This window comes from Actinia tenebrosa, unplaced genomic scaffold, assembly GCF_029948245.1.
Source record: "Actinia tenebrosa isolate PJP-AT-01 unplaced genomic scaffold, QUT_ActTen_1.0 PGA_scaffold12__29_contigs__length_12842862, whole genome shotgun sequence".
In the NCBI taxonomy this organism is placed as follows: Eukaryota; Metazoa; Cnidaria; class Anthozoa; order Actiniaria; family Actiniidae; genus Actinia; species Actinia tenebrosa.
In genome coordinates, this window is record NW_028292572.1 from 6,754,360 (window position 1) to 6,780,876 (window position 26,517).

Sequence of the window (26,517 nt, forward strand, 5' to 3'; positions counted from 1 at the left end):
GTCGTACAAGAAAAACATGGCGAATGTGAATTTTGTAAAGAGAAGAAAATAGCTATTTTGACGGTAAGAAACGTTCAGAATCTTAAAACAACCCTTGAAATATCGAAATTAATTATATTCGCTGCTTTATAGGCGCCTTTTCCTGATATTTGTTGTCTTTTCGTTGCGTTGACGAATATTTTTTGAGGCACGTGTGACTTCGCTTGTCGTTGCAGTAAAAGCTTGTTTTCAAACATGCATTTTGTGCTCGAGGAAGGGGTTTTTAATCGTCGAACAGGCCTAAAGATGTGAATTAATGCTTTTTTGAATATGTTTGTTCAATTTTCTATTTCTTTAAAGGTATTTCTATGACCTAGTATTTTCTTCGTACTTCGAAGGCAAAATTAGGTAGACTTACTTACCCCTCCCTAGAGAACATAATACCAACACCGAAATTATTACGTTTTGACTTATTATATATGTTTATGGGAGTTTTTTGTGACAATAATTTTAATTTTTTGTCAATATTTTTCATTATTCATAATATAATAGATTTTCATGAGCTTCTGCTATGATTCGCTGAAAAGCTACATCGTATGTTTTATCAGAGTATAAAAACAAAAACATTTTTCAATGCAAAATAAAACAAAGAAATGAGGTATTTCAGAAAGATATTTCAGTTAGGTATTATTATTGTGTCAAAAAGTAGCACTTTATTTAGATATTCATTTTTGTTGAACATTACATCTTTCCTCTTAAAAAAGGAAAGTATGTCATTATGAAGCAAATTTGATTGGTTTCGTGACATGGATACAGTTTTCTTTTCCTGTGACTATAACAATGACCTGATTTACTAAGCTAGCAGCTTTTTCATATTAATCCATATTAAGGACTGTTTAACTTACACTTGTTGGCATCCTTTTGATAATTTGTAGGAAAATTATCAAAGGATGCTGACACATGAAGAGAGGAATGCAAAACTAAAAGTTTAATGTTTGTGTGCAGAATCGTAGATGTTTGGAAGCGTGACAGTGAAAATGTTTTTGTCTCAGTTCGACAGTTTCGCTGACATCTGAAGTATAAAAGTTATAGTCCAAAACTGAAATATTAATACTTCAAGGCTAGACTATAGAATGCAGAGCTCAATCTGAAGGTAAAATGCAAGTGACTGGCTTGTTGCTGTCATATGAAAATTAAATTTGTGCTTTTCAAGGAACTGCCAAGCCAACGAGCTAATAAAAATAAACTATTTAAGTCCCTAAGCTGAGCAACAAGCCACAGAGCCACTGGAAATAAATACTTCAAACAAATTATAAATACTTAATGATGTTTTTCTTCAATTAAATTTCAGGCGAGGAACAATATTTGATAAAGATTATGATTGACTTACCCTGCTCCCTCAGTCCTCAGTCTCCCTCAATAACTGTATTTGCTGGTATGTTATATGTATTACTCTTGCACATGAAAATAGAACATTCTTGAGCAAAACAGTACTATCTGCTGTGGGAGTTTTCATTAGTGAGTGCTGCTCATCAAAACTGAAACATTTTGGATCTAAACATTTGAAATATGCTTGATTTTCTCTGAATGCAATCAATTTTGTTTGTTTACAAAATACTTACAATTTATAGTGATGCATGGAAACATAAAATAGCACTTTGATGACACCTCTCATGCTTAATTAAGTATGTGTTAAGACAACCTGAACAGGAGAGTTATTACTTTTTACATTGAACTTAATTGCTTTAAGGTTTATGAAAAAATTATGAAAGATTTGGCGAGGAAATATTTTTATTCAAAGTACATACACTTACATAAGCACTTACATGTAGCCTGTGGCCATCATTATATAAGCATTGTTTGATTGGTTATGAGAACATAGAGACAGTGGGAAACCATGGATTGTGGTAGTGAATGCATTAATTTTAGAGCCCCCCTTGATATGTTTCTGTCATCTTTGTTTTGTTTCGTCCCCTGACAAAATGGCCGCTATATCGTCAAAGTAGCCCATTGAGCACACATAAGGGTATGAGTAAGGTGTAAGAATATAATGAAGTCAGAAAGCAATAGGGTGATTAAGATTTAAGAATATAATTAAATCGAAAAGCAATGGGGGTAGGGTGGGGCAGTGAAAACAACATACAGGGCGGTGTATGATTGAAGTGAAAGAATATTGAAGTCAGAAAGCATGGAGGTGGGTTGTGGTAGGGAATGGAACATACAGAGGGGTGTTGGATTAGTAGACAAGTGCGCTCAACCAAAAGTACTTATAACTGGAAGGATATTTGCATTAGTAGACTAGTGGGCTTATACTGTTACTGAGAGGGCTATTAACTGGGGTTAGGGTTAGAAAACTTCCCTTCAATATTACTTGAACTTCACCAAAATTTTCTTTCACTGACGGTTTGCACAAGGAGTGCAAACACAAATTCCATATTTGCACTCCTCACATTTACAGCATGAGCATGGAGTAAACATTTTCTAACATTTTTCTCAATTTCTGAATTTCTGGCAATAATACACCTCGAATGTGATGACCTTGTTATACCATAGTTAATGGAGTGAAATGGTTTGGAATCTCCATAGGACAAAGCTATTTTTTGAGTTTGAGGTTGAAGAGTACCATCACGTGATACTGACCGTGCACAATGAACCAAAGCAAGAATGGCTAAAAATACTCATTTCCTTATTATTTTCATGTATGAACATGAAAACTTTCATTTGATGACCACAAACTATGCGGATAAATATTTCTGTGCATATGCAGTTAAGTTATTAGATGATAAATAAGAAAGCATTTTCTTTCTTTCTTTCAAAAAGGCAATTTTCTTTACAATAAACAATTTGTATTAATCATATAGGATTAATTAAGAAATAATAACAATAAGTATTTTAGAACGTTTTTTTAGGGGGGAAACTCCCATATTCCCAAATACTATGAACAACAAGAGCAACTTTTTCTTCTCTGTTCACGGTCAACGTCATATAACAGTGGATAGAGTCGAACAAAAACATAGAACAATAGGTTTCCCAACCATTCCTCTCCATTAACTATGGTTATACCTATACTTCCAGAAGAGGTCGTCTATTTTATGAGTCCGGTGAGTCAATGAGTCATGAGTCATGAGTCTCTCGTGAAAATTATCAAAAATGGTACCGGTATTGAAATTATAGCGGCCATGGACTGCTTCTGTCCCTTCCAATTTTTCATGTGTCTAGCTTTGTCTAGCCAACTGAACACTAACACAGTAAATCAAAAACATCAGGTGAAAGTAATCTAGCGAAAAATTTTAATATTAGATTCTCTGCTGATTTGCTGCATGTATTGTTAAACTTACCCTAGAACTGAAATCCATTTCTTCTCATGGTAATTGTTTGAAAACACCAACCAACTTAGACTTTTCGAACTTTTGAATTTTCGAACCATTCACTGGACTTGTACTTCAACTTGAGTCTAATGTTGTTCAAATTTGAACCGATAATCAATATTTTATGCACCGAAAATTGAACTGCAATATCTTTACTACTAACAGACTTGATAGGTTTTGAGATAAGACCTGTTTTTATCAGAACATCTCACTGCAAAGCTGCAGGAATACTTGCCGATTTGTTTATTCACTCCAGTCTATCTGCGCATTTTAGCACTGCTATAGATGGTGGCCATTGAATCCTTCTATAACAAACGGTAGCAATATCCTATCCCAGATCATTTGGCAGTATTCCAACGACTAGAATATAAAATATTATTAATTTTCCTATTTGACTCATTGACTCATGACTCATTGACTCATGTGGCTCATTCGATCGTCTTTCTCCTACTAGAATCCTTTGTGGTAGCTTTTTTGTTGTGCTAATTTCCCTATTGTCTTGGTATTCCCAAGGGAAGCTTACTAGGATGTTACGATATGGTAATGAAAGTGAATGGTCTTTCCTGTATGCAATATTATAGATATCCACTGCTGAATTACTATAAGTTTATTTTTCATATGTAACGGCATATTTTGATAAGAATATAGGGAGAATACTATGAAGTTCAAAACAATTCAACAAATATATACAATTATTGTCTGGATAGGCTTTGTTCTATAAATGACTTTTTTATTTGTTTTTCTAGATAGCATAACACTTACAGCTTTTTAGGGGATGGGTATTTTCTTGTTAGCATGGTTGGTGTTCGCAGCTAAGGCGTCGTCTTTCACCACTGTGAGTCCAATGGTTCGGGTCACTAATTCAAGCCCTGTGGTTGCCACGTGAAATTGAGTTTCTTTGACGTGTTGTTATCTCCTATGCTATGAAGGGTTTCTCCCAGTTCTCTGGTTTCTTCCTTCCGTAAAAATCAACATGTGAGTTGACCGTTGCGTGCATACAATATTAAATGAAGTGGTAGTGCATGTGAGCAAAAAGTGTCCCCAATTAGTGCAAAAGTGCTACAACGACTAGACACTTAGATAAAATTGATTTTTATTTTATTAACTATCTGGACTATCCATTAGCATTGCTTACTTTACTCAAGTTTTCAAATCATCTTGCTACCAGTAAAAATATAAAAAATAAAATATTTCTCCCAGTAAAAATATTGATATAAAAAAAGCAGTTGCAGATGTCAATAAAGGTATCTGTATATTAAAGATCCTTAACTATTTGCTTTTGTACTTTTAAGGAGACTTCACTACAGTGAACAACAGTCAAGAGGCACATGGGAAATGTTACAGATAAGCCAAAATAATAGAATAAAAACATTACTGTGTACAACACAAATAGCACTTATTTCAAAAAATTTTGAAACCTTTTTGCTTGCATTTTATCACTAGCTCTACTTTGTACATTTTGTTGAGTTATGTTATTAGCCATTCAAAGCTTGATGAAAAAACTGGGTAAAATTGGCATTGCAGTGCATTGTGGGGCTGATTTAGGGGACATATAAATAGGGCCATGGTATAGCACAAAACTGTTTGCACCAAGAATACTACCAGACTACATTACAGTCGGATATCTGGGAATTATTCATAGCTACCTTTCACCAAGATATTTGAATCCAAAACTATTGAGGTTTACTATAGATATTGGCTGTGGCCACACTGGGGCGTTTAACTATAGTTTAACCTAGGTTAAGCTTAATTAAATGAGGTAATACAAACTATAGTTACACTCTTTCATATATGGTTAAACAACTTTGAGGTCACACATGTGAGGTTTAACCATAGTTACACCAAGAAAGACTCGCTCTTCTGTCAAACACCAAAATGGTTGACAGAAGAATTTTGAGGATTATTCTCCTATTATTTAAGAAAAAACGAAAAAGGCGAATTTATTTTTATATCAGACTTATTCAGTTATCACGGCGATTTAGATTGCTGTCTATTTCGACGATGACAGCAATTATCGCAGCTTTACTAAGGCGTAACAATGATCGCAGAGCGTGGATCCTTCCAAGACCTCAGTTCTGGTTCAATTCTATGCTTAATGAACGTGTGTATGAACATGATCCATATTGGCATCAGCAATTTCGAATATCAAGAGACACCTTCAATTTCCTTGTACAGTTACTTCGGGGGTCGATTGAAAGGAGAAACACTCGACTAAGAGAAGCAATCTGCGTGGAAAAGCGTGTGGCAGTCGCTCTGTGGCGACTCTCCACAGGTAACTGTTTTAGAGCTGTAGCATCTACTTTTGGTATTGGAAAATCGTCAGCTATGAAAGTTACGAATGAAGTGATCGATTCCCTTGTTGACCTACATGAAGACTGGATCAAATTCCCACAAAGTGAGCAAGAAACAACCGATGCTATCGACAGATTTTCAAATGAAACCAACACCCCTTTGCCTCAAGTGTTAGCAGCAATTGATGGGTGTCATATCCCGATTAAGGCTCCACAACAAAACAAGGCAAGCTACTTCAACAGAAAGCGCTTTTACTCGATGAATTTACAGGGAATTGTAGGTGCAGATGGTCGATTCTTAGATGTGGCTGTTGGGTTTCCCGGCAGCATCCATGATGCTCGAGTTCTGAGAATGAGTGGGATTTATGGGAGGGTCCAAAGAGGAGAGGTACTTCAGGGACCTAATAAGGTTATCCATAACGTTTCTGTTGGCCCCATCATAATTGGAGACAGTGCATATCCTGGTCTACCATGGCTTGTAAGGCCATATCAAAATAGAAACTTAGACCAGTCGAAATTGAGATTCAATACCACTCTAAGTAAGTCAAGAGTTGTTGTGGAACAAGCTTTTGGCATGCTCAAAGGGAGGTGGAGGTGCCTGCGAAAGGAATTAGAAATTAATGCAAAAAACGTTCCAAAAACTGTTGTCGCTTGTTGTATTTTACATAACATCTGCATTATGAGAGGGGAAACCAACACAGAGCTGAATGATGATGATGATGATGACAATGATGAATGGGGTGGTTTTGAGTTTGATATTGGGAATGCTGCTGATATACGTGAAGCAATACGCTCTTACTTGGATGGCAATTAACTTGAATAAATAGCTTAATAAATAAATCAGTAAGATGTTATGCAGTTTTTCTGCATGCAGTAGCAAAGGGTAGGGAACTCCCAATAACACGTATAACAAAATGCAAAAGTCCTCTCTTCCCATGATTGAGGGTCCTGAAGGGGGGGTCCTAACCCCATTTTCCAGTTCACATTTTGACCAAATCACAAAGCCTTACATCCCATAGTTTTGTTCAAATCCAAATCTGTGAAGTCCCAATGCATGAAATCCCATTTTCCCAGCCAAAAAGCAAACAAATTGCAGCTCCCATTTTACCCCTTCAGGACTCTCATTAATAAGAAAATTTTGCTATCATTACCACTTATTGATAATTGAGGTTGATCATATCATATCCATATGAAAAGGTCTGTGTCATTAAAGGACTGGAGTAAAGTATAACTAAATATGATAGAAATATAATGGAAATTTGAGTTACAATCATTGTTTATTTAGCATTTGAACCAGTTGTCAAAGGTTTAACTCAACATCAAATGTTTATTTAATTTTGAATAAGATTTCATAATAAAGTCAACGCAAACTTGAACCCAGTACCAATGTTCTTGGTCAAATCCTTTGGTATAACTGCAATATTACTGCCCATGGTTACAAAACGATTTTATTAATAAAGAATTTTCCAAGACTAACATGAATGCTGAAACCACATGTATCAAAGTGGAAAGTTGTTTTGCATAAGTCTAATGTATTCATGAGAATTCTGCCTCAATAAACCCAACTGTAAATGTATTACTGCAGTTAAATTTTTCATATACTTTTTGTATACATGCTGCTATTTCAAACGAAAGTGGAATACCTAGGAAAGCTATATATATTCCCATGTATTCACCATGTATGGCTTGGGGAGATGGGGGGGTGGTGTTGTGGTGGGGGGGGGGGGGGGGTGTTGTGGTGCAGGATAAATTTAGGGAAATCTGAAAATGATATTCCCATTTTAGGGGGCTATCTTTTTTTTTTTTTTGAGATTGACTTTCTTAATTAAAGTGGACATGTCAAACTTTTCGGGCCTATCAGGGGAGGGGGCATTACAAATTGTGAGGAGGGAACTCATACATAATGAATGCAGCCAATACATGCCTTATATGTCCATTAGAGTTTGTCTATCAAAGCCATCAGAATAGCTTTTTGTCGCTCTTCAGATTTTTGCTCCATTTCAATTAACGCTTTCATCATTCGATCTTCTTTTTCTTGGGCACTTTCCATAAGTTGAACCTGTTTCTCCAAAATGTTTAGGAGCTCAACATCTTTTTTCTTTTTCTTGTTTTCACCTGTTTTTTTCTTCTTGCTTGGTGCAGCTGATTCCTGATCTTCAGCATCATCGGTAATAGAACAGGCAGGTGAAAGTGAGGACAGAGAGGTATCATCTTCCTGTGGCAGATCTTTTTTGCTTGAGTCAATCAGGTGTGGCGGTGTTATTTCATCTCTACTTCCAAAAACCCTATCTACTTTGTCAAACCACTCTGGCTTGCTTTGAGTTTCCTCCCCAGTCTGACTTTCCTTGTCTACGATTCTCTTGTACTCTGATTTTAGATTGTTTATTTTTTCCTTTATTGGATGGAGAGAACGGGGAGCTATGTTTCTTTCGGCTAAGGCCTTGTTTACTTGTAATGTAAGTTCTTCCCATCCTGGTCCATTTCCTTTGGAAGTTTTGCTTGAAAGGGAGCCATTAATATAGAAATCCTCATACTTTTCCCAAAGAACACTGGTTTCTACGGCTGTCCACGCTCTTCTCTTTCTCTTGTTTGTTGAGCCACCAGAAGTGGCAAACTGTAAGGTGGAGGCTGAGGTATTAGTAGATGCTGGCCCAATACCAGAAGGTACAAACTGTAAGGTGGAGGCTGAGGTATTAGTAGATGCTGACCTAAAACCAGAAGGTACAAAACCAGAAGCGGTAAACTGGAGGGTAGAGGCTGCTATATCAGAAGTTGTTGGACTAATACCGGGTGGTATAAACTGAAATGTGGATGCAGGTACTGCCAAATGGTTTGTATTGGTATGAAGATAGCCAGAAGTCAAAAAAGTAGAATCATCAAATCCATGGCCACTCAGATCTTGTAAGGTCCTAAGTAAAATAATCTTAGTTGTTGGTACTTCATAAAATATTCAATGGAATTTCCATGCCAGATAAAATCATTCTCATTGATCCAAACAATAAAAAATAAACAAATTCGTACAAAAGCGTACAAGCGAGTCAGAAACTAAAACTCCCGAAGGTTATATAGCAAACAGTAACGGAATAATTAATATATGAAAAAACAAGCAAACTTTTGACGAAGTTGCAATTGAAACAATCCGAAAAATGTCAATATATCTTAGCTATGGTTTTGTTGCAACTAAAGTAAAGTCAGTTCTCAATCGATACAGCGGAAAAATACTTGTCAAGTTCGATCGCTTCGCAACTGCATTTTGAGAAAAACTCTAGATGTTTGAGGGGAACCGAAACCAAAAGAAGAAATCAAGAAGTCCAAAAATTACCCTATAGCTAAAGAAAAACGAGAAATGAAAGGAAAACACTACTGACTTACTTGCTCGAATCTTTGTCCATGATTACAGTAGCTACATATACGTTTTGGCGGGAAAGATCTAATCGCCACTTCATAGGCGCGACATGCTTGTTTCACTTACACAAAATAACCCAACCCAATTGGTCATTTCTTTCTTAATAGAACCTATACCATGGGTTGTACCTTAGTTTAACTTGGTTTAAGTTCTATTGTTTTACCTTGACGACCAGCATAGCAACTAACAATAGTTAATTAAACAGAAGAGAGGTCACATTGGTTTTGAAGTTAACAATTGTTAGAATTGGCTGAACTATAGTTAAACGCCCCAGTGTGGCCACAGCCAATGAAATAGTATTATGCTTTCATTAAAACCTTTGACATTGGTCACATTTGGTTGCATTGAATTTAATAGGAATTTCGCATAGGTTTGCTATTTGACACAGTGCTTGACATAATGAGACATGGATTAAAAAAATGAATAATGAAAACATAGGGTTTTTGGCTCCAAGTTCCACAATACATGTTGATGCATGCTTTGTTTAAAGATTACTAACCCATCTGTGGTTGGTATTCAACTCTGATATGCTAACACCTGTCCACAGAGAAATACTTACCTCTGGTGTACTTCTAGATTCAATCAATACAGGATACAGGTGAGTAACTAGCATAAGATATGTTACAACACTGATATCTATAGAATCTAATAGAAGCTGTTGTACAGACAAATTTAGGTCTATTATGATACAAAGAGCAATGTAGGGAATACAATTATGTTTACTATTAGTAGGAAAAGTAGAACATTACAAGAGCAGTTGAATTAGTAGTTCATAATATGAGGAAAGAAGCTGTAGCTCGCCACTCCAAAGTATTGATAAAACTTTTTATGACATTTAATTGAAATCAGTCATAAATTATTAGTAGTAAATAATAAAATAAGAGTTTAATCTGCATTTAGAATAATTATAAATCCTTTGTTGGTTGACCCTAAGCTCTGGCATTGTTATGCTGTTAAAATGATTTAACAGATAAATAAATGAATGAGTAACTTTATGAGTAACGTTGATCAAATCATCAATCTTTCCATAAATTCACTGGTTATTTTTCTTGGTCATGTTGGAAAGTTTCATACTGTTTCATAGTCTTCCTTTGGAGCTATCCTTTCCACTAGTTGTTTTTTGGTCAGAAGTACTGGGATGATTAGGATATCTTTCTCTGTGTTGAATGAAATGCTGTTGTTGGTCAGAAGTACTCTGATGATTAGGATATCCATCACTGTGATGAATGGAATGCTATTGTTGGGCAGTGACTTGTGCACTTTTACTAAGGAAATAGGGATAGTATGGTGGTTGAGAGTTGTCTGTCTGGTAATAAGACTATCAATTGTAATAAATTAAGTAAGGTTGACGGTCACTAGGCCAATATTATCCATCTCTGAACTACATTTCAAAGTAGTATTAAATGTTGAGCAGTCAGGCATAAATTTGCAATATGATGACTCGTGATGAAAGTTAGCTGTTGAAACATAAGAGTTTTGTGAGGCGCATTTGATCATGTTCACATGCGAATTTGCACCATATGAGTATTACATTATTATTATTAAAATCAAGGTGGAGGCTGAAAGAGTAGACATAGGCTGTTCCAAAGGTGGTAATATTGTTAATATTATATTTCACCTCGGATGGACATTTTGTAGCATTTAATAATGACATCTTGTTGTTGTGTATGGTATGTTGTTGAAGTGATTGTTTACACAAATGATAACTTGTGTTGATTGAGATGTCACTGGTTAGATTTGGTCTTGATCTTAAGGTGTTGACTGTAGTGACTGTGTTTGGAAGGTGTTATCTTTAGTGATGAAGTTTAAGTCTTGATGCTGAGTATTTAAACTTGACAACAAGCTGATGTCGTCAGTTCAAGGTAGTTTTTCTTGTTGATAAATTTGAAAATATTACTGTAATTCTTGTTGTGAAGATAAGACAAATGGCACCCACAATATTGTTTACTCTCTATTACTAATAGTGAAAAACTAGGATTGGATGATCTGGCTTATCTTATTTAAAAAAGTTATAGTCTAACAAATTAAAATTTATAAACTGAATAAATTAATGGTATTATAATATGATGAAAAAATTGTTTAATACAGTTCTTGAACATTTAATGCAGTTTATGTTTTGTGTTAAGTATCCCATTTCACTAGATGACCATACTAAACTAGTGCTCTAAGCAAATATGATATGATATTGTCTCAATAAGCACCATGACATAGTAGCTAAACTAGTCATAGGCCAAAGGGATTTACTAGGTGTATGAGACATTTAGTTTTTGACCAAAATATATTACAAATGTCTGAAGAACATTAGAATCATAATTGTAAACTAATAAATATCTTGATAAGCACCATGACAAAGTAGCTATACTAGTCATAGGTCAAAGAGATATCCTAGGTATTAGAGACATCTAGTTATTGAACAAAATATATCAGAAATGTCTATAGAATCTATAATCAGATAAACTATCATGGTAAACTAATAAATATCTTGATAAGCACCATGACATAGTAGCTATACTAGTCATTGGCCAAAGAGATATCCTAGGTATTAGGGACACTTAGTTATTGAACAAAATATGTCAGAAATGTCTAAATAACATTAGAATCATAACAAATATGATGAACTTGAAGCAACTCACTATTGAACAAGGTACTAGATACTATACTAGATATATATCTAAAGAACATTAGAATCATAAAAATATGATGGACTTGATGCAACTCACTATTGATCATTGTACAAGATACTATACTAGATATATATCTAAAGAACATTAGAATCATAAAAATATGATGGACTTGATGCAACTCACTATTGATCATTGTACAAGATACTATACTAGATATATATCTAAAGGACATTAGAATCATAAAAATATGATGGACTCGATGCAACTCACTATTGATCATTGTACAAGATACTATACTAGATATATATATATATTTCTAAAGGACATTAGAATCATAAAAATATGATGAATTTGATACAACTCACTAATGAACATTATACTAGATACTATATTATACACATAGGAGTGTTGCTAATTAAAACTAGAGAATTGATGTCAGTTACGACCTTGGGTTTTTAGGGGCCAACACTAGCTGGGGTAGCCAATCCCTGGGGCGTGCCCTATTAATCATTTATCAAGGTTTGTTTCTGTCAATGTGTATTAAGCTCCTGTACATAATTCAGTTAAGCATAAGTCAATAAAAGCTGAAAATAAGAAATGAACCTCACTAAATGTTTATCTGATAATGAAGTGAAGTACAAGTCTTTATCCAATATCTTGTTCAATCATCAAAACCATACCATTCATACCATTTTGATTGACAGTAGAAAAATGAACGGAATATGAAAATGAATGGAATATGAAAATGAATGGAAAATGGATTAAGGATAAAGGAACATGATCACTTCAGAACATTTAGAAAAAAAGACTGTTTTTTATTGCACTATTGCTGTCATCTTATAGTATGCATGTTTGAAGCATTTGCTAATTCTATAGTATGGTCATTCTAGCCCCAGTTCCCCTCTGAATTTTAATATTTAGTTTAATCATTTTAGTGACTTTTTATGTCAAGGCTTCATGATGTAAACAGCTATTACATAGTCTTGGGTAGTTTCACATTATGCAGAGAAAAGATAAAGAAATTCCTGTTACCCCTATCCAGGGGATAAAAATGACATCTTGAAGAAATGACAACGCAACAGCACAGTGACCTAGAGATATTCCAAGGTATGCTGAGGAAATACTAATGTAATCCTAGACACCCCAACTCAGAGAAGCAAGACCTTGAAGGTACATGGTAAGACAACCCAATACTCCACCAATAAGCAGCCCAGTTGGCAAGAGATCTTCCAAGGTAAATAGCAAGGTATAAAGCATGAAGTAGTCAGACAGACACCATGATTGTAAAACTATTGAACAAGCAATCTTCCATGGTGTATCATTTTGCAAGATGACAGTGGGAGGAAAATAAAGAATGAAGACATTCAGTGAGACGAGATGATTGTAAGCCTATTGAACAAACCATCTTACATTATGTATTGTCATGCAAGATGACTGTGGAGAGAAAAGACTGTATTAGTTCTAGACACTAGGAGGAAAATAAAGCATGAAGGCATTCAGTGAGACACAATGATTGTAAGCCTATTGAACAAGTGATATTCCACGATGTATCATGATGCAAGACAACAGTACAGAGAAAAGACTGTAATAGTTCCAGACACTGGGAGGAAAATAAAGCATGACAGTCAGGGAGACATGATATTTGTAAGCCTATTGAACAAGTTATCCTTCAATGTATGTAGTGATGCAAGAAGTCAATACAGAGAAAAGACTGTATTAGTTCCAGACACTGGGAGGAAAATAAAACATGAAGATAGTCAGGGAGACATGATAATTGTAAGCCTATTAAACAAGTTATCCTCCAAGGTGTATCGTGATGCAAGAAGACAGTAGAGAGAGAGGGGAATGCATTGGTTAAAGACCCTGGAAGGAAAATAAAGCTTGAAGATAGTCAGTGAGACACCATGATTGTAAGCCTATTGAACAAGTGATTTCTTTGCGAACAAAGCAGTGAAAAGAATGGAAATGCAGACACCACAATGAAGAAAAAGCAGAGTTTGAGGGCAACCCTAGTCCAGTCAGACACCATGACACCATGATTGTCAAAATTCCATCGTGTATCTTGTTGCAAGACAAAAGTACAGAGAAAAGACTGTATTAGTTCCAGATACTGGAAGGAAAATAAAGCTTGAAGATAGTCAGTGAGACACGATGATTGTAAGCCTATTGAACAAGTGATTTTTTTGCAAACAAGGGCAGTGAAAAGAATGGAAATCCAGACACCACAATGAAGAAAAAACAGAGTTTGAGGGCAACCCTAAAGAAGTTCACTTTCATCTCACTCAAGTGATCACAGAGTAAATTGGACAGGAAAAGAGAAAGGCAACCAAAGATACGAGTGAAACAAGTGACCTTCCTTTTCCTCTGAAAAACAGGATGATTGGACGGAACAAGAAAGAACATGCTTGCTAGAAGCGTGGACATTGCTCATTAAAGAGCCCTCTATTTTACAATAACTTATTGCATTCAGTTTACTTTCTGGGATATGGTGGTTTACCTTTCCTAAAATGTAATTGAAATTAAAATATTATTTTTTCAAATAATGAATAGTTAACATACTCCTTTATTATTGACTTAATGCACAGTACAATCTGAGCAACAGATTAAATTTGACTTTCCATGACCTAAAGAATTAAACTTAAATTAAGTAATAATACCTAGTTTATGATCTTACAATGCTTTTATATACAAAGTGTTAAAATATTAACATATTTACTAATTGAATTTAAATGTCTTAGATCATAAATGTGTCAACAATGTAAATCCTACTCACTGTGTAGAATAAGGCAGTTAACTGTTTCCCATTTCCTTCAAAGTATTGAACTATAATCAGGCCAACTATTCTTGTAATGTTCTACTTTTCCTACTAATAGTAGACAAAATTGTATTACCTACATTGCTCTTTGTATCATAATAGACCTATATTTTTCTATACAACAGCTTCTATTAGATTCTATAGTTATCAATGTTGTAACGTATCTTATACTAGTTACTCACCTGTATCCTGTATTGATTGAATCTAGAAGTACACCAGAGGTAAGTATTTCTCTGTGGACAGGTGTTAGCATATCAGAGTTGAATACCAACCACAGATGGGTTAGTAATCTTTAAACAAAGCATGCATCAACATGTTAAACTTGTAGAATTCTGCATAATATTTTGTTTCTCTTTTACTTTATGTTCTCACCTAAATACATTTAAAGATATTGGTCTCAAGTGTGTTAAGCCCTGGGTCTGTTGCCTATTGATTTGGATAAAATAAGTTCTTGTTTCTGTTAATTGAAAGATATTCAGTATTTGAAGGTAAAACTTGGCAAGAACCTTCAGTCCAGTAATTTCTTGAAAACGCCATGATCAAAATGTGTCACATGACCAAACACTGATTTATTTAGAGCAGAAAAATTATACTCAAAATGGGTGGGCCATATAATATAGACACCATGACAGCCAATGTTTCATCAAACTTCTTTTATGAATGTCTTTGTATTTATTCCTGGAAGGGTTGACTTTCATGTTCTGGTAAAAGGATTACAAAACAGGTCATGTTGAGGAAGTCGAATAAATATGGCAGTAGTCTTGGTGCAAATACAGTTATCCTTTAACATGAGAATGTTCTTTATGACATCAGAGTGTAATATTTGCAACTGCATACAATGCCCAAGGGGTTTAGGAGGGTTTTTCTGTTTGCTCAATATCATAAAAGTGGTGACTGTGAATTCTTGCAATTATTATTGGCAGCAACTGCAGGATCAATGCTGTAATAGACCTTTCTCATAAATGGCCGTGAAACGTGGTTAGAAAGCCCTCGCTAGTAAACAAAGTCTACTCAGTACAATCTTTTACCAATTCAAGCCCTTTTAGGCTTCTCTTGAAGTAAGGGTGAATGACTTTGACACAAAATGTTGTACTGAGTAGACTTTGTTTATTAATGAGGCCTTTCTGACCTCGCTTCCATGCAATTATCCCTAGTCCCAACCACGTTTAGTGGCCATTTATGAGAAAGGTGTATGTTGCTGATGTTTTCAGGTGCTATTTATGAGTTGTACATTTGATGCTTGTCCTCTATTACTTGTTGCTTACCTTTAATATTTTTGGTTGTCATCAGTGTTGGATAATGTCAAGGCCATTCATTGATAATATGCACTTATTTTTTAATTGGAAATTGGCTTTGATGATAAAAAAGGCTGTCCAACATTGATGTCAGCCATTAAACACATTCAAGGGCTTCCTTGTGCCTGCGATTGTTGTTCACTGTTGTGAGTGAATACTTTTTCAGTTTCGATTCAGTTTTGCCTATTTGCTATTTTGAACATTCCACAACATCAATTTATGATACTTCAGCTGTGGGTATGTGGTTGGCATAGTGATAGAGCAGTAAATAAATGCGTTGTCATGTCCACAATTCTTGGTTTTCACCTACGTCATCAAAAATTTTGCAAGGATTTATATAAAACAAAACTTCCACAGGCCAAAAGAGTGGCCAAAACTATATATCTCAGCCAAAATTCTAGCTGAAAGAAGTTTTAGATACGAAGATACAAGCGATTGATTATGATCATAATTTAGTTGAAATGTGTGGGTCCACCATCTTGGTGTCTCATTAAGGGACACCAATATGGCGGCCAAATCACGAAGGTTAAAAACAAGGTTTATATTGCAAACATTTCAGATGTTCAATAACAATAACCATAAAAATAAAGTTACCAATCATCTACTAAGTTAAAAACGTATTATTCCAATCAAAATTCCCTATTTCTAATGCTTTGAAAATGCGTGACAGAATTAATTGGACTCGCAATAAATCTAAAACCAAACATCGATAATACAAAACTAATTTGATAGGACTTTTCATACATACATACATACATATTTTATTGTACCAAAAAGTAAAATAGAACTAATACAATGTGTATATAACGAATTATAAGGTACAGGCTATCTGCAATAACCATGAGGCTAACCTAGGCAGACAGCTTGACATGAAAAATAATTGCAAATTTGGTACAGGAAGAGAATGAGTAAAATTATATAGTGCAAGAAAAAAAGAAAAAAAATTACTTAAAACTAAGTATAAGTTAATAATCAATACTGACAAATACAATAAGAAAAAAACAAAACAAAAAAGAAAATTAGACAAATAGGAAATGGATCAGTTCATTTTAGATTGTTACAATAAATAGAAAAAAGAAAATTTTTAGTAATTAACAAAATTTTGATCTATTAAGATTATCATTTCATAAGTTGGTATAGATAACACTTTTTTATTTTATTTTATTTTTTTTTAATTAGAAGAAGAATAAGCCTGCAGTAATTTTTCTTTTAAGGATTTCTTGAACCTATCTTTGCTATATGGTTTTAAGCACTCCTCAACAGAATTCCAAACTTTAGAGCCAGCATATTTTATATTAAATTTTCCATAATTGGTTCTAATTTTTGGTAGGGAAAAAGAAGTTTTAGAAGCAAATCTTGTATTGTAAGAATGTTTCATGCTTACCAAGTGAAAAAATGACTTAAAGTAAATAGGTAAATTTCCAGAATAAAAATCATGCATAAAAACAGCAGTATGAAAGTAGACCAAGTCACAAAGCTTGAGAATTTTTAAATTAATGAAAATAGGATGAGTATGGGCATTGTAGTCAGCAAAGGTCATTAGACGTAGAACTTTCTTTTGGAGAATAAACAAAGGATCAAGTGTTGTGTTATAAGTGTGTCCCCACACTACAATACCATAGGTTAAATAAGGATATATTAAAGAATAATATATGTTAATTAGAATATCCAAATTGGCATAATGGCGAGCCTTGGCTATTATTCCAATGCTGCGTTTTATTTTATTTGAAATAAATGAAATATGTGATTTCCAAGTAAGGTGGCTATCAATCATGACACCTAAATATTTAATTTGATACTCCCGCTGAAGAGGTTGATTATCTATCTGAAGCTGAACATCATATAACAATTTCTTTTGAGCTGGATGAAAAATAATAAAATTTGATTTTTCAATATTCAAGGAAAGTTTATTAGCACAAAGCCAGGTGTGCACATCAGATAATTGATTATTAATGATCAATTCTAGAGATTTTAAACTCTTATTAGCATAAAAAAGATTGCTGTCATCAGCAAATAAATGAAAAGAGAATTTATTGGATGATTTAGAGAAATCATTTATATACAAAAGAAAAAGAATGGGTCCAAGAACTGAACCTTGAGGAACACCACAAGATATAGGTAAAATTTCGGAACAGGTGCTTCCAAGAGAAGTAAATTGTCGTCTATTATGGAGGTATGATTCAAACCATTTACCTGCTAACCCACGTATTCCATAATAATCTAGTTTTTGGAGTAAAAGTTGATGATTAACAGTATCAAAAGCTTTGCTAAGGTCAAGAAAAATTCCACAAGAATAGATGTTGTCTTCAATAGCATTTTGTATATTATCTGTTATGGAAAGAACAGCCTGTAAAGTGGAATGCTTTGGTCGAAAACCAAATTGCTTATGAGATAAAACAGCTTCTTTATTGACAAAGTTAATAAGTCTGTCAAACATAAGTTTTTCAAGAATTCTATTGAAAACTGAAAGAAGGGAAATAGGACGGTAGTTATTAACATTGACTTGAGAACCCTTTTTAAACACAGGAATGACCCTAGCTAATTTGAAACTTTCAGGAACAATTCCAGAAGAAAAAGAGTTATCAAAAATACGTTTAAGAGGTTTTGAGATAAGATGTTTAATAGATTTTAAAACTGCAACAGGTATACTGAAGGGCCCAGTGCTCTTTAAAGGGTTCAGTTTATCTATTTCATCCTCTATTTCTTTAAGTGTAACAGGAGTTAGAAAAATGCTGTTAAGTGACTTTTGAGGCAAATAACTCAATGGAGATACATTGCTTTTTGGGACTGAACTAGCAAGATTAGTACCAATATTAGTAAAAAATTCATTAAAATGATTTGCTATACTCTTACAATCAGTTAACTCAACATTATTAGATGTTAGTAATTTAGAAGGCAGATTAGATAATCCATGTTTAAAACCAATAATATCTTTAATTCCTTTCCAAACGTTCTTAATATTAGTTCTATTGGATATAAAATAGTTATTATAATATCGAGTTTTTGATAATTTTATAAGGTGATTAAGCTTATTTGTGTATATTTTGAATTTATCAAAATAATACAAAGATTTGGTTTTAATATATTTCTTATACAGTTTATTTTTAATTTTAATTGATACTTTAATTCCTTTAGTTATCCATGGTTTACATAATTGCCTTACATCATTTTTACTAAGTTCCCTAATAGGAATATGCTTATTAACCACATTAGACAGTTTGGAATAAAAAATATCAAATAGCATAGAAGCATTAATGGTATGTTCAAATTCTTCAGTCCAATCAATAGCCTTAATTTCATCTAATAAATCAGCTTCATTAAATTTAGAGTAGTCTCTTCTAGATATTTTAATATTTTTTGGAAGAGCTGATAATTTATTTATAATTAGAAAATTTGGAAGATGGTCAGTTAAATCATAAACAATATTACCACTAACAGTATAGTGAGTTAATGAATTGAAGAATATATGATCTATTAGAGAAGCAGAATGATCGGTAATGCGAGTAGGTTGAAGTATATGAGGATTAAATGAATATGATTGAAGAGTGTTAAGGTAATTTTCAGTATCTGAATGGGAAGAGGATTTTAATAGATCAATGTTAAAATCCCCCATGATTACACAAAATTTGTTTTCTCTATTAATTTTATCAAGTGAACTTTCAAGATAATTAAAAAATACATCAAAGTTACTATGAGGATGCCTATAGATAACCCCACACACAATATTATGATGTAGATCACTTTCTACTTCAATCCATAGAGACTCAAATTCAGATTTAATAGAGCAAGAAAGATCACTTCTAAGGGAAGAAGATAATTTGTCAGAAACATAGAAAGCTGCACCACCTGCATGAGATAAGGTGGGCTGAGAAAAGAATTTATAACCATTAATAAAGTTATTAAATGGAATTCCAGGTGTGCTTTTAAGTCTGGTTTCAGTAAGACCAATAACAGAAAAATTATGATTTAGTTCCGAAAGCATATGTATAAAATTGTCAATGTTGGCATTTAGACTTCTGATGTTGGAGTGCAAAACCGAAAAACATTTACCAGAAATGCTACTTTCAATTTCGAGGTTTTCTGAAAAATCTTGGGTAGAATAATACTTAAAATTAGATTGAGTTGGAAGGTGAGAGTCAGGATCTAAATTATTCAAATCATATATATCATTAAATGAACTCAAGTGTCGTAATAAATCAGTTGAATGACACATAGAAAGTTGAACATCTAAGATTACTTAGCTTCATTCGTATAAGTTATCAATGTCTAGATCATTGGAGATTGTGACCACAGGACTAGATCCATCCTTCCTCAGCGATATTCTACCATTATTAGTCCATATATATTTATACTTTAGTTCTCTTCTTGCCTTGAGACATCAGTTGAATAGCATTTGGTTATGACGCGTCAGGCTCTCTGCAAGGTATATTTTCTGTGTTGGAAACCTTACAAGACCAATATCTCAGGTCGACTTGTCACGTAGATATTTTCTAGCTTGGTATAATTCATCACGAAGTTCGCGTCGTACGAATTTAACTGTGATTGCAGGATCATAGTTCTTGTTTTTCTGTCCAGCTAAACGGTGGCTCACAGAAATATCATCTACTTCAATATTAACATCCACAAGATCACCAATTTTACGGACAATTTCACTAGTGTCTTCATCGTCACTGACAGGAATCCCTCGAATTTCCAGGCAGTCCCGTCTTGAGTACTGACCAAGATTATTGCATTCCTCCTTAATTTGACTTAGTTTGTTTGATAGACGATGAAGTTGAGTGGATAAACAAGTATTTTCCATCTTGATTTGATGATTTTCAAGCTCGATCTTCTTCATTTTGGTATCAAACTCATCGTATTTCTTGCTTAGAAAATCAAGTGATCGTTCAAATTCTTCTAACTTTGAGACTTTCGCTTTAAGTTCGCGAAGGTCGCTAATTATTGGGCTTAATTTCTCATCAAGTAACTTAGAAAATGTGTTTATAGATTCTTGATCCATCAGAAAAGTAATTAAACAAAAAAAAGCTAAAGAAAATATCAAATTTAGAAAACCGAAACACTAAATTTGAAGAGCGCGGGAATCGACATCCTCCTTCCTCGACCGCTGACCATTCTTATAATGCTATAAACAAAATATTCGACAAACTGTTTTGTGCAGTCAATACTTTTAATTTTAGTTTTTTGATGACGTCACGTGAAAACCAAGAATAGAATAGTGTTGCTTTATCGTTGTTAGTAATGGGTTTACTTAGGGAATTCGCCTTATTTTTCATTGTTATTTACAAAAGGCTGTTTCAATTCCTGGACCCAGTTTCATATGTGAGGAGAGTTGCTTGTTGGTTCTCTCCTGACCCTAGAAGGTTTTTCTCCAGGTTAACCGGTTTTCCACACTGCAAAAATTAACTTTTGAATTCTATATTTATTTTTCCAATAATTTACCACCAATCATAATATAGTTTTGTCAGATATTTGTTTTCAAATAAATATTTTGCAGGCTCCTTGAGAATACCATTCTGAAATTGTTTTAGCCGAGACTTCAAGACAAATACCCACTAGGTTTTTGCATATGTTTCTATTAATTCTGTTTTCTAGGAAGCTGTAAGCACTGTACTGTTAATTGAGAGTGAAAAATGCAAGTTCAAGTAAAATTTAGCTGGATGATCTACTTTAGGTTATTATTTTCTGTAAATGCACACATCAATGTGCTTTGGAAAAGGTCTTGCCTTGCGTATATGAAACCAATCTATAGAAAACTTTAGTAGTTTGTTTTCTTCCATTACACTGAAAGCTTTTTAGAGAATTATCTAATTCGCTAGCTCAGTTTCCTTTTTCAAAATGTCTACAAACAGCTTTGTGTGGCATATATATCTCTTTCTATTCATTGTGTTCAAAACTGATGCTAAAAAGGTGGCAATCAGTTCTTAAATTAACACCCTTTATGTTGCCGACAAAGAACTTTTGATTTCATTATAGATCAGAGTAAATTCTTAGTGATAAGCATTGAACGATGGCAGCATTTTATGATCATGATTTATAGTGAAGATGTAGTGTGCTTGAGAGACTTGAGAACAGAGTGTTGTAGTTGGGTTTTTTTAAATGGGCACATAATGGGGGTATTGGCATTGAGAGTCATGTTAAAGATGCATTAACCTTTAGTATGGGCTCACTTAATAGTGGTCTTGGCATTGAGAGGTATGTTAAAGAGATACATTAACCTTAAGTATGGGTTCATGTAATAGGGGTCTTTGCATTTGAGTGTCATGTTCAAGATACATTAACCTTTAGTATGGGTTGTCATATTTACACCTTTGGTCACTGTATCTGTTTGTCATAACATCAACCACAACAGAGGATAAGAGGATAATTAGCAATAATACGATGGTTCACAGGCTCAGCTGGCTTACAGAACATAGTTTACTGAATATCTGACATTTCTGTTTCTGTTATAAACTGCAAGTTTTGATGATCAAAACCAAAATTGCCTTTTAAATAAGCTAGGGGAGTGACTGCAGCAAACTATATGGATTGAAAAACTTGTTTGAACTTGGACAAAAAATAGAGGTGAAAAAGATTTCAAATCTTGCATAATTATTCAAAGTGAGTTTTTATTAATGGGTAAGATGAAATACCTCATTCTAATCCTAAAGATTGTTGCTGTCACTCTAGTTCATCTCCTGTTCAGGTTGTTTTTATGTCCTACATTGTTTTTTTGATTGATTGTATGATAATGTGTAATACAGACATACCAGCTAGCCAGCAAATCTTTTTACCCACCCCCCCCCCCCTCCTCCCGCTATCATACGATAATGTTCCCTTTGACTATTGAGAAATAAAAATAATGAGACAAGGGGGGAGGGATGAACTACACATACCACACATTACATTCCTTTGAGGCATGCTGCAAATCCTTGGTAGACTGCAAACAATATAAGTAAGTTTTTCTCTCAATTCTCAAAAGGATTTTCTAAAATTTTAAGTCAGAGTGAAATTAATGAACAGTGGACATGGAAGGTATTTTTCTGGTTTTACAATAATAAATTTGAAAAAGCTGCCAATACTTTGTATCGCTTTTGTTGTTTGCACTCTACACATTCCCAAGCAAAGCTAACTTAAATTGGATTAGAGGAAAATCATACTGATTGTATTTCAAGATTACTGGAATTATGTTATACTAACATTCCAGAAAACAATGACAATACTCTTTAAAAACAAGAATGAAAATAGATTGTTATTGATTTGAGACCACTGCATACTTTTTACACTGAAACATGTTGCTCGTAATTATGAAGGACTTCATTGATTGTAACTTTAATATAATTACAAACTAAAAAAATTCTGATAGATTTTCCTGAATCCCATAAATTGTGAAAATCCTGTAGCGTCTTAGCCTACAGTAATAGGGTTAGTCAAGCTTTGCTAGCATGCCTCAAACGAATGATCATAAGCACAAGCACAAGCACCACATCAACACAACACACTTGCGTCGTCTATTGTCCATTATTTATTTTGAGAGATAAAGTTCAACCCAGTTGTAATTGACCAGCAAGAGTGATTTTACTTCAAGTTAATTCGTCTGGGCTGTTTGGCATTCCTGTTATATTTTCCGTCATGCTAACATGACAGCAACACAAGACTCACAAAAGCCTTTAAGATAATAATAATTGCTATAACACTTCCTTTGGCTGAGAGATACCTTTTGAAGTAAAATCACTCTATGTATTGAGTTGAAAAAGGACCAAATTGTTTTTGGAAAAAAATCAGAAAAAAGATACAGAAATATTTCATTAGAATTGGACACATTGCTTCAAAAAATATTACATTTGAAATTACCTATCAGAAAATGAGGACTGCAAATTTATTTTCAACATTTGAAAATTAATAATAATTTGAAAAATAAAAAGTTTGGTCAATTACAACTGGGTTGAACTGATATTGGGAGGGGTGGGGATAAAGTCCAATTGGGGTGGATTCATGCTGAAAACTGATCTTTATAGACCTAATCGGCTAAGGTGTTGCTATGTACGCTTCCACCCAATTCAAATCACATGGGACTAAGTTTCATCGCTTGTAACATTTTGGTCCAACAGTTGAATTCGTAGAGACAAACGCTTCTATTCCCAGAAGGTTTGAATTGGGTGGTAACGTAAATAGCAACACGTTAGCCAATTAGGTCTATTCATATAAAGGTAAGATGTAGCTTTATTTCTTTGATAAAGTCATCCTCATTAGTATTCTTTATGTATAAAGACACATGGCATTATATAACAACTCCTTGAACACTAATGAAGAGGACTTTATTGAGTACAAAGGTCCAAGCATGTAATGTATGTGGTCACTAAAACACTATGTGTGTCACTATGACGTCACAGCTTGTTTATAAGGGAGACAGAATGGTAAACAACAATAAGAGTTTGCAATGCTTTTATTCTTCAGCTGAATTGATAACTCTGATATGTATGGTTTCAAACATTTTATAATCCAGTGTTTATCTAACAATATATACAGTATTTGGTGGCAATTATTGCTTTTCTAAGTTCTAAAAAAATACAATTTTTCAGTTTTCTTGAGTTGTTGGTGTTTTGTCTCCCTTCCATTCTTAGTGTTAAAACTAAAGATTGTTTTCATGTGACGTCATAATGAAATAGAGCATACTACTCTTCCCAGTAGAACATTACACCCCACGTTTTTTCAACCCATCCAGAGGAGCTTTTAAACCTGCCCGGGGCTGAGAAAAATTGATCGCGTGACTGGAAAGAATAGTATTCAACCAAAAGTTTATGAATCATTCATAAGTTTGTTCAAGGTTATAAAATAAATAGTTCACGTTTAGCATGCATCCACCAAGTTATGGATATAAGTTTGAATCATTTCTTCAACACAATACTTTGATTAGAAACTGTCGTTTATTGTAATGGAAGTGTTCTATGTTTAAACTTACTTGTTTGTCATGTGTGCTGACTGTCCAGGCCTTGACAACATCATCGCCATGACAACATGATGCTTGGCTGAAGATGCTGACAACCTGTTGAAATGAAGCCAAAGATATTGATTTTAGTTAAAATGCCATTCCCTAGAGTATCATTTCTTTGTTTAATGGGTGCTCACAAGAAGACACGGGAATTAGAATACAACCCAAACAAAGAATCTTATTGTCAAGAGAAGGATATGTGGTCTGGAAAAAGAAAACATGAAGCCAAATAAGGTGGATAGGTCTATTATGAACAATTTTTTTTAAATTTTCTCTTAAAAAAGTACTTTTTCAGTAAATCAATTCTGCCGTGCTGTACTTACAATAGAAAAACTAATATGAAATGGATGCATTTCTATATTCTATAACAGCTAATAGTTAAACTTACTTGTCTGTCATACATCTGCTGGCAATAGCTTGATGCAATGTAGTGTCATCACAATCTAATGATGACACATACCAATACTTGTCATCAAGCTGTTGAAAAAGTGAAAGAGATCTGTTTAGAAACCTGAATCTATCTGTTTAGTATAATTGTATTGCTAGTAGTTACTAGTTGTGACTTCATTCTAGAAATGTTCTATTCTGGATAATCCATGTCTATCCTTTAGCTGTCAGTGTACTGGTCAGCAGTAGACCATGTTGTACAGTGGGAACCCTGTGGTTGTCTGACATCTACCATGTTGGTTTTGAGATACAGAAGCCCATAGAGTGCCACAACAAAGCATTGTATAACTAACTTATGTATGAAATTGTTCTGCAGAGTAAACTACATACCTGATGATTAGTAATAAACTGCTGCTTGGGATATGAACAACACTTCTATGGCAACAAGGTGAGTCCATATTGTCATGAAGGTCACAGGGTCATCACCAGGTTGATATTCAGGTCAACACCCATACAGCAACAAAGTGAGTCCATATTGTTATGAAGGTCACAGGGTCATCACCAGGTTGATATTCAGGTCAACACCCATATGTAACGTTAGGATGGCACATTAAACAATGAAACTGGTCGGATGTAACTTTCTTTATTATGGCTGTGGGACAACCATGTTGCAGCCATTCTACCTCGCATGTGTTTCCACAGGGAACCCATATACAATCTTGTGAACCACAGGGAACCCATTATACTACACCTCCCCTACCGGGTTTACAACGTTATATAAACAACAAAAATAAAGTGTCCCAGTTCATGCCTATATCTCTGGACTTAACAGTTCTTTTATCTTCAAAAATATCAAGTGCAACATAATGTTCAATGTTCCTAGTACTCATCTATGAATCTCTGTGGTGGTCTCACTTTTCGTCCACTTCTAGTTGTCGTTACTCCATCATCGTCATCTGCTGACTGTTTCTTTGGATCTGACATTGTTGGCGGAGCACGTACAGGCTCTTGATCTTCCTTCTCTCCAAGCACGGGGGGGTAGAGTGTTTAGATGACGTCTGTTCCGACGTACTTGAGTGTTGTTGGGTGTTTCTACGACAAAACTTCTCTCTCCGTATTCTTCTTTCACTGTTCCTTGCGTTTTTAGTCCCGGGATCCAGACTGGATCTCCTTCTTGTAAAGGTGGTAGTTCTTGTGTTCTGTGGCGGAGGTCGTAGTTTACCTTCTGTTTCAGCTTTATGTCCGCATCTTTTTGTTTCACGTAGGTTGAGTCTACTACGTTGGGTTTCAACTGACAAGGGATGACAGGAACTGTTGTACGCAGGTTTCTTGACATGAGCAGTTGCGCTGGACTATATCCTTGCTGAAGCGATGTCGTCCTATA

The 26,517-nt window shown here is 34.3% G+C and overlaps 1 protein-coding gene and 1 long non-coding RNA gene across 2 annotated transcripts; one reads left to right on the forward strand and one right to left on the reverse strand.

Annotated features, from left to right (window-relative positions):
• Positions 1–25,581, forward strand: LOC148912139 (uncharacterized). The gene is made up of 3 exons (XR_016119405.1): positions 1–63; positions 1,331–1,414; positions 25,510–25,581. It is a non-coding gene; the product is annotated as an uncharacterized LOC148912139 (long non-coding RNA).
• On the reverse strand, positions 7,451–8,036 carry LOC148912140 (uncharacterized; the record flags this gene model as incomplete). The annotated part of the gene is made up of 1 exon (XM_089028324.1): positions 7,451–8,036. A coding segment is annotated over one exon (462 nt), but the record flags the coding sequence as incomplete, so codon positions are not given.
• Positions 25,582–26,517: the final 936 nt, after the last annotated feature.